The 9,385-nt window shown below is 34.0% G+C and overlaps 1 protein-coding gene across 2 annotated transcripts; it reads right to left on the reverse strand.

Annotated features, from left to right (window-relative positions):
- Nucleotides 1–5,782: 5,782 nt before the first annotated feature.
- LOC133289065 (glucan endo-1,3-beta-glucosidase 2-like) lies at nucleotides 5,783–8,654 on the reverse strand. Of its 2 annotated transcripts, none has more exons than XM_061486932.1 (4): nucleotides 8,577–8,654; nucleotides 6,187–7,440; nucleotides 6,040–6,067; nucleotides 5,783–5,939 (listed from the first exon to the last, which is right to left on the reverse strand). In XM_061486932.1, exons 1-4 carry the CDS (start codon nucleotides 8,632–8,634, stop codon nucleotides 5,783–5,785), a joined length of 1,497 nt encoding a protein of 498 aa, XP_061342916.1. In that variant the 5' UTR covers nucleotides 8,635–8,654. The 2 variants fall into 2 exon arrangements, with proteins under 2 accessions (XP_061342916.1, XP_061342915.1); XM_061486931.1 differs by having other exon boundaries at nucleotides 6,037–6,067.
- Between the last annotated feature and the right edge of the window lie 731 nt (nucleotides 8,655–9,385).

The following is a 9,385-nucleotide window of genomic DNA, read 5'->3' on the forward strand; positions in this document are numbered from 1 at the left end:
CTTTGTACAATTATGTTTTACTAGCCGAAGATAAGATTATCTCAAGCAGCTTGAGAAATGATAAGCCCATATATATATGGGTTTACATTTCTGCAGCTGCTACTTGCAGCAATCAAATTCTTGCCATATATATACTTGAAAGCATTAAATGCGGGGAATCATAATCATACAAAAGATGAAAGCATTAAATATGGGAAATCATAACCATACATCTGTCGTTGCTGTACATAAAGCGGTTGTAGAAATGATTTTACCATATATATAACAAGTATCTGACTGCTGCGCGTACAGCAGCTACAGAAATGTAAACACCCCCCATACACACACACACATATATATAGGGGAATGATTCGTTTAAAAACTTATATATATATATATATATATATATAGCTTTAATGTTTCTATAGTGAATGTAGATAAGTTATCTACATTCACTCTCAAAACGACATCGTTTTGGATTGAAAAATAGAAAAATTATAATGCGAAAGACTATTACAACCCTCAAATAAATTATAATTACAAAAATACCTTAATTTTCGTCTCAAAACGACGTCATTTTGGGCTCAATGTAGATAACTTATCTACGATGATTGCAGAAAAGCTAACCCTATATATATATATATATATATATATATATATATATATATATATATATATAGGGTAAGGATCATTTTACACCAGTGTAAGTTACACTCTTAATCTTGTCTGTTGATCTCATTTATATTTAAGGGCTCTAATTTTTTAGTAATGTGAGCCATTAGATATAAGTGGATCAATGGTCAAGATTGAGTGTAAGACTTCTAACTCTTACATCGGTGTAAGAATATCCTGCCCCATATATATATATATATATATATATATATATATATATATATACAAAATGTTTGTAAGTATAACCTTTTCTTTAAATAAATATTAGTTCGATAACCAACCCACTTAAATTCTTTTTTTTTTCTTGGTACAATGAATTTAGCTTCTTTTATTTCATAAGTAATGTATTTTTTGGATCCTCAACAAATATCACAGTGTCCAATTTAAAATCTTAAAAAAAATATCGACTAGTGGTTGTTGGACAAGTGGTCTCAAATTCAAGAGGGGAGGTGAATTGAGTTTTAAAAATATTTTCGCAAAATGCCGCACTTTCTTTTTTGAAAGAGATTTTCTTGAGTTAATATGATTTTTACACAAGCAAAGCTTAAAGAATAGAAATTAATACAAGCAAGTAGTATGCGAAGTGTAAACTTAAATAAGTTCAAGTATTCAAATAATGCTTATGTAAAGAGATAAAGAGTTAGAGAGATTGCAAACACGATATATCCTGGTTCGGTCACCACCACCGTGACCTACATCCAGATTAAAGTCGCTCGTTCAACTTTCCACTAATTATCAAGCTTTAAGGGTGCTTGATAAACCGCTACAACCTTCAAGACTTTTGGTTCTTGAAACCCTTACACTTCCACTCACTTTCTTAGGCTATGAGCAACATTTTCACTAGTGTCTCACTACCCTCAACTCAAATGAACATAATAAGAGTGTTTAGAAATGGATTTGTACTCTTGAAGTACAAATTATACAAGTTGAAGCTTATGGGTATTGATCAATGACACAAGAATGAAGCTCAAAGGAGTTTTATAATCAATATGAATAAGAACAAGCAATAAATGAGTTTGATTCAACGAGAATGATCAATTATGATTGCCAAACCAATGGAACAGTAAATCTTGGCTAGCTGATTCGTAATTAATAAGTTTTTATAGTTGTTGAAACCAATGATGCACGGACACGGACACGACACGTAAATGTCAAAAAATGTAATATTCCGACACGTTAGAACACGTTTTGATATTAATTAATATTTTTAATATATATAATATAGTTATATTTAATACATATAGTAGCCTATAAAAAGTCTTATAATCAATCAAATATTATTTTCTATATTTGAAATTTACGAGAAACTAATCACTGCATCAAAAATTATATTATTTAGGATTTTATTATTATTTAAAAAAAAAAGGAAAAAAGAAAAATGTTGACAAAATGGTTAATAATCATATGACTGACGATGCATCAACAAAAAGCAAGCATAGGGAAGTAAAGTTTGACTAAAAAGCAAGCATGCTTCCCTTCTTTTTGAGTGAGGCAGTATTGACTCCCTATTTTGGTGTTTCTCTGTGAAATCCTTTTCTCCAATTTCAAATGTTTATTTCCATCCCAAGCTAAAGCTTAATCTTGTTTTGGCTCTCTTAATGTCATTTTGTCTTGACCGTGACCGTGGGCTATTTTTGTCAAATTCTGGGCAGTATTGACCGTGGTCTTTCTCCACATTTTTCATCACAAAGCCCACAATTCAACTCCTTCCACCGTCTCAAATCGCCATAAACATCCGAGTACGACGCCAGAGGCGGCAATTTGAGACCAGCCCCACCCCAATTCCCACCAGTTTTTGGGTTATTGCGAGGCAAGGAAATGGGTTTCAACGAGTTCGGCGTCGCCACCATGCGAATCCCATTGGGGCTCCTTCCTCAACCCTAACCTTGCACCTTCTCCTCCTCCGCGTCCACACCTGAAGACGCGCCTTAGTTGATCAAACCCCAATTATCAGAAACACCTTGTGCAGGAACATGACGTCACCCACCAGCATTTTTCGCACTTCGGTGAACGTGAGCCTCCTCGAGGGCTCTTCCCTGTACTTGTTTATTATTTTTTTATAAAAATTTCAAAACGTGTCCAAAAACGTGTTCAAAAATATTGACTACGTGTCGGACTCGGTCAAAGTCGCGTGTCGGAACAGTCAACGTGTCCCAAAAAGTTGACTGCGTGTCAGACGCGTGTCCGAACGTGTCCGTGTCTGACATGTGTCGGACACGTGTTTTTTTCAAAAATTTGGCGTGTCCGTGCATTAGAGGTTGAAACGAAACTAGCCATTAGAATGCTTACTGCCCGGTAAGTATTCAAATACTTTTCGTGGAGTATTCAAATACTTCATCAGGTATTCGAATACTTTTCTTAAGGTATTCAAATACTTTGTTCTCAGCACAAGTATTCCAATATAGTCAAGAAGGTATTCAAATACTTTCTTGACAGAACATAAATAGTGCAATTTTTTGAGTTGTAAAGCATTCCTATTTGTCTCTAATCACTTTTAATGTAATTCCTTGACTTGTTGAACATGTTTTGAGGTTACGAAATATGTCAAGGGTCTTTTTCATAAATATTATACCTTTCAAGTGATTGATGACATGGATAATGCATGCATAGAGTTAAATATCCTTTGAGCTCATTTATGCATCATTAATCAATTACCTTTACATTTAGATCTAAGCTCTCAAGGATATGTTGCAATCTTGATCTTTTATCTTGATCATGTGTGTTGAATGATTTTCTCTTGTTGTCTTGTTTAATTGCTTTCTTGGACTTTTGATTGTTGCGAGTTGTCTTATTTTTGACGTCGCTTCTAAGCTTGTTTGTTATCATCAAAACCCTTGTATAAATGAATTCTTCATTTTAAGTACATTGGTTTCACAGTGGTCCCTCTGAACTTCAAAATAGACTTATATTAGTCTTTTTAAGCGACTAATGTAGATCTTCTTTGAATTTTAGAAGAATCACAATTTTGACTAAATAGGCTATTTTGAATTTTAGAGAGATCACAAATCGCTTTTTTTTTCTAAAAGATTAAAATGGGCATCCCAATTTTTGTGGAGGACTCAAAATGTACTTTACTCTTATTTTATATTAGATTTATATTAGTGCCCATTGTCCAAGTAGTAAAATGTATTAAAATAAAAATTGAATTATGAAATAAGATTTTATTGAATTTTGATATAAAAATATAAAGTAAAGTATTTTTTGGGTCCTCAACCAGTATTACGGGAGCAATAAATCCCCTAGGAAACAAAAGTCGACTCCTAGTCCCTCTGAAATTCAAAATAGACCATTGTTAGTTCTTTTGAGAGACTAACGTGAGTCTTCTTCGAATTTCAGAGGTCCACAATTTTGACAAATTAGGTCTATTTTAAATTTCAAAAAGATCACAAATCGAATTTTTTTTTACTAAAAAATTAAACCGGACCAATAATTTTTGTTTAGGATGCAAAAGGTACTTTTCTCGAAAATATAATTAAAGATTAACTTCAACTATCTCTTGGCAGAATAAGGTTAATTTTAATTAAAAAAAATTATTATTACATTGTTGTTGATTTTATATCACGCATATATAAGAAGTAAGTAAACTTGAATTCAAATAATTAAATTACTTTTGCAATGCCGCTATATAGTACCCTTACCTTTAAGATTGTTATTAACTATTATTATATAAATTTAACTATTATAAGCACAAAGCAAGGTGAAAAGGGGGAACAGTGACCATTTTGTCACGCTTCACCAAATTATTTACCAGACTATCATGCCAACAATAAACATTTTCAGAATACCACGTGACATAATTCGCTACACTGTGCAGCGAATTATGCTTGCAAATAATTTCCTACACAGTGTAGCGAAATATGTCATGTCAGGCTGCACAGTCAGCAGTAATGACACGTGTCAAGCAGGCAGTAATCCGATCATAATTCTCTACACAGTGTAGCGAATTATTGCTGCTTGACACGTGTCATTTTTGCTGACTGTGCAACCTGACATGACATATTTCGCTACACTGTGGAGCGAGTTATTTGCAAGCATAATTCGCTGCACAGTGGAGCGAATTATGCCGCGTGGCATTCCGGGAATTTTTACTGTTGGCGTGGTAGTCTGGTAAATAATTTGGCTAGACGCGGCAAAATAGTCATTGTCCCCGAAAAGGGCATGGCTTTTAATATATTAAGAATGGGAGAAGGTTTAATGAAATAAATATAGAAAAGACAGAATACTTTTTATTTTCCTACAGTATATATTTAAACAGAAAAATATTTCTGTAGTTACTGCAGATAAGTTATCTGCATTTACTCCTAAAATGACGTCATTTGAGATGAAAAAATTTAAAAATTAAAATTATAAAGACTATAATAATCCTGAAATAAATTAAAATTACAAAAATATCATGATTTATGCCTCAAAACAACGTCGTATTGAGTTTACTGTAGATAACTTATCTGCAGTGACTGCAGAAAAAATGAACCCATATTTAAAATTAATTTTTCATCAACCATACCTAAATAATAATTTCGCCAATTTTTTTTTCACCAACACAAAAATAATAAATAACCTCACTACAAACTTTCTTAATTCAAATTTTACTGCAAAGAAAATCAAGTTTGAATAACTAAGTTAATGTAAAATTAAAAGTTTTCAAAACAAAATTAAAGCACACTATCTGACAAAAACCGAAGACTCGCCAACATAGAAAAGTAAGACATTTTTTTTTTGTTCGAATGAAAATATAATCCTCCACCAACATAAGATTTACCAGAGCCATATATATATATATATATATATATATATATATATATATATATATATATTCTTAATTAAAAGGAAAATTTCCCACGTTTACTACTCAATAACCAAAAATATATCTATGCTAACACAGAAGGTTAACAAAAAAAACACAGGAAGAGAACCTTGTTGTACCAGTAAAATTTTCAGCAATTAGTCACCGATTGATAAAGATTGATTGAATTCTAATTGAAAAGAAGAATGATGATTCGATTGAAGCCTAATTCAGTCCAAACCATTAGCTGGCCTTTGTACAAAATTGAATTGGCCAATTTGAACATGCAACCAAACTAGTACATAACATCATTGTCTGCCACAAATTTTTTGGACAAGTAATATAACTTCATAGCAAAACAATTCCCCATATTAGAAGTCCTATCCCAATTAAAAGGCTTCTAATTCTCAATCCACATCTGTGGATATTGCAGGCAGAAGAATTTGAATTTGTGGAATTCATTGATGTTGCCGTGACATTAGAAAATGTGCCGTTTTTGCCAAGACTGCACAACATTTACACAAACCAATCTCTTGTAAGCAAAAACAATAACACAAAAACACATGGTTAACAAAATGAAGCAAAGAGGCAAATAAATGTACTACCTTCCCGGAAATTTACATGAACCATGACCTGCAGTCATTAAAAAAATGTCCTTAGTTATTACTAGAAGAAATCATGAATAGAACTACAAAATCTGATAAAGCATATCCAACCCAATATTCATAATCTTGAAGGAAATGGTAATTTACTTGGATCAGAAGTGGAGATTGTAGCCATTTCATTGAAATCACATGACTCAGTAGACTTTCCCATTTGATGATAGTAAGTGTCAAAAGCATAATTTGCATGTGCAATAACATTGTCTGGTTCATAGCATGATTCTCCTTGCAGCAATGGAGAGCAATCCACCTTGCCAGGTCCACAAGCCCAATCTATTCCAGCCTGCAGCATCTTTGGATCAGCACCATCTTTTGCAATGCAGTAAGTTTGATTTGTGGTATCATTTGCTAACACTGCTCCTGATCCTGTTAAGTGTAAAATGTAAACAGGTGCCCCATTTGCATCAAACAATCCCCAGTTCTTCTCTGACAATGGCCCTGGCTTTGTATCCTCATTGTAGAGCTCATAGATGTAAGTACTAACAGCAATTCCAGGATGTTTTGGAGTTCCAGTCATGTTCAGTACATGCTTTATCAAATTGCTGTTGTAAGCATTGGCATTATCTGCAGTTGCATCAGGCTCATTAGAGTCCCCTTTTGAGGGCCAGCCTGTCTCAGTTACTACTACAGGAACATTAGTGTAATTCAGAAAAGACATGGCAAAGTATGCTGCATCAACCACAGCATCAAACACATTGGTGTAGTGGAGAAGGGTATTAGAATCAATAGCTTCTTTGTTTGGAGGAAGAGGTTTGAAGAGTGCATAATCCAATGGAATCACACCATTTGATTGCATGTAATCATAGTAAGGGTAGATGTTGAGCATGAGATAAGAGCCAGATGATTGCAAGAAATCAAGCATTGGGACCAAGACTGGATTCAATGAGCGGTTAAAGAAGGCTTGGGAAGGTGGAAATGAATCAAGGATGATTGAAGAGGAAAGGGGTGTTGAAACTTTTATTTGGTGATCAAGATTGGATGCCACAAGTGCTGAGTGAATGTACTTAAGAGCATTGACAAGAACTTTTGCTGCATTAGGGAGAGTAGTTAAAACCTCAGAACCAACACAAATAGCTGTGATATTAGTGGCTGGATAATGTGCTACCACATTGAGGGAAACCCAATTTGCAGCTGTGGAATTTGATTGACCAATTGCTAGGAGCTCTTCATTAGGGACAGACACAACAACTTGAATTCCAGACTTTGCAAGTGCAATGAGCATAGCTTGGTCAGCATCATACAACCGAACATGTCGAATTTGCTGGGCTTTAAGTAGTGCTACTACTTGAGTAGGGTGAGGCATGTCTGAGAGACCTGTTCCAATATTCACCCCAATGAATGGTTCTGCAAGGAACAAACATAAGGTCCATTAAACATAAGTCTCAAGACTTAATTCATCAAAGGTTAACCAGTCAAATAACATTAGCTTGGTTTGCAAGAATATGCAGGCAGGCTCTCTTGCACATTTTGCCTCTTCAAATCAAATAAGGTTTTTTTGGGCAGAATATAATGCAATTGATTATGTTGTCTTGCAATATGCTTGACTCTTGTGTAAAATGTAAGTATTTTAAGAAATTGATTTGCTTTCTTTTGAAGTTTTATATAGTGTGACCTGAGAAATTTGAACAAGAATATAGATAATTTCCTAAAACAGTAAGCTTATTTTGAAAATAACTTCGCCACTGTACTGTAAAGTGCTAAACACATATCCATATGTGGGGAAAGAAGACAATAAATGACTGAATATAAGGACAAACAGAGCCATCCTACCACATTTAATATATTTGAATACTAACAGGTACACTGCATTGCCATTCAAGAAGATCAATCAATAAAAGCCTACCTACCCCTCTTCTTTTTTCCATTTTATTTTACACACATTAATTGTTGATAAAAAATTCTTTCAGTCAAACTAAGTATCAGGTAAAGAAAAATATGAATGCTTAGAGACTAAATGGGAGAAAAAAAGGGAAAACAAGAACAATAGGCTGATTCGTCACTCTACACAACTGAATAAGATGTCTTTCAAACCTCAATACTAATTAAATCTCATAGAACATACTAACAGCCAAGATGTGCCAGGTACTTAGGGAGGGAAAATGAAAGGCAATGAAGGGTGTGCTTCAAACCTGACCCTAAATCTCATGGAACACTCTTAACAGCAAGGAGTCACCTTAAATCCTTTTCTGAAAGGTGAGCAAGAAAGTAAAGGCAAAACTGAAAATGCCAACTCATGTTTATACCAAGTTAAAGAGAGTAATAAGAACAATGCAGTAAGTAATCCATGCAGTTCAAGTAAATGTAGTTTTTCAGTGCAAACTGAACAATGCCAACTCATGTTTATATCAAAGGGGAATGAACATTCAGAGGACAAGTGACTTTAATAGTGAGAATATCTGAATCCCATAACAAAGAACTCCTCAGCAGAGAAAGCACAGCAACAAAGAAGATTACATAGGGAACTAAAACTGCTCGCTCACCTTCATCAGCTGCAACAACAGCCATTGCAAACAGCAGCAGAAGAAAATGCACAGCCATGTAGTTTAAATCTCCCTAAGAAATCTTGTGAAAACTCAAGAATGAATGTTTGAGAGAGAGGAAACAAGTCAAAAAATGGAAAGAGCAAGGAGGAAAATATGACAGAGAGAGAGAGGAAGATAATGAAGGGAAGTAGAGGGTGCAAACTAGCAACTGGGCAAGATCAAAATGGCATCATAGGTAGAAAGGGTGTCAGAAAAATCAAAGGGCTAAGGAATCATCTATCTCTTGGATTTTCACTGCAACCTAGCACTGGCATAGGTAGCAACAAACCAAGGCTAAGGACCAAGGAATAAGGCAAACTACTATTTTATGTATGTGCTTCTTCTTTTCATTTTTATAATACTTTTATAGAAGAAAAAGGAAATGATATATATAAGAATTGACGATTCCAAAACAGAAACTACACAAGAAACGATGATATCATCCATTCATTTTTCTTTCTCTCTTATATGTAAATTTCTCTTTCTTCTATGTAAAATCTGTATTGTCCTAAATATAGAGAGTTATTGAATTACATATGAATTTATATATAAAAAAAAATTAATACAACATTGTGTATTTTTTCATTGAAAAATAATATAAATTTTTAAACATATATTACATTAGTTCATATTATTTCATCGTTCACTGTGTCCTAGCCGTTAAAGTACGAGAAGTTGTCCACAGTTACGCATAAAAACAAGGGAACGGGAGGGTGGGACCCACCATTCTTGAAGACACAAAAAGGGACCAGCAAGCACTTGGAGCC

This window comes from Gastrolobium bilobum, unplaced genomic scaffold (assembly GCF_033153095.1).
Source record: "Gastrolobium bilobum isolate Gb01-03AN ecotype WA unplaced genomic scaffold, APGP_CSIRO_Gbil_v1 utg7396, whole genome shotgun sequence".
NCBI lineage: Eukaryota > Viridiplantae > Streptophyta > Magnoliopsida > Fabales > Fabaceae > Gastrolobium > Gastrolobium bilobum.

Coding starts and splice junctions, on each gene's coding strand:
- LOC133289065 (XM_061486931.1), bottom strand. CDS start 8,634: ATGGCTGTGCATTTTCTTCTGCTGCTGTTTGCAATGGCTGTTGTTGCA. Junction 6,068..6,186: donor AATCTCCACTTCTGATCCAA/GTAAATTACCAT, acceptor TAATGACTGCAG/GTCATGGTTCATGTAAATTT. Junction 5,940..6,036: donor TGTAAATTTCCGGGAAGGTA/GTACATTTATTT, acceptor AATGTTGTGCAG/TCTTGGCAAAAACGGCACAT.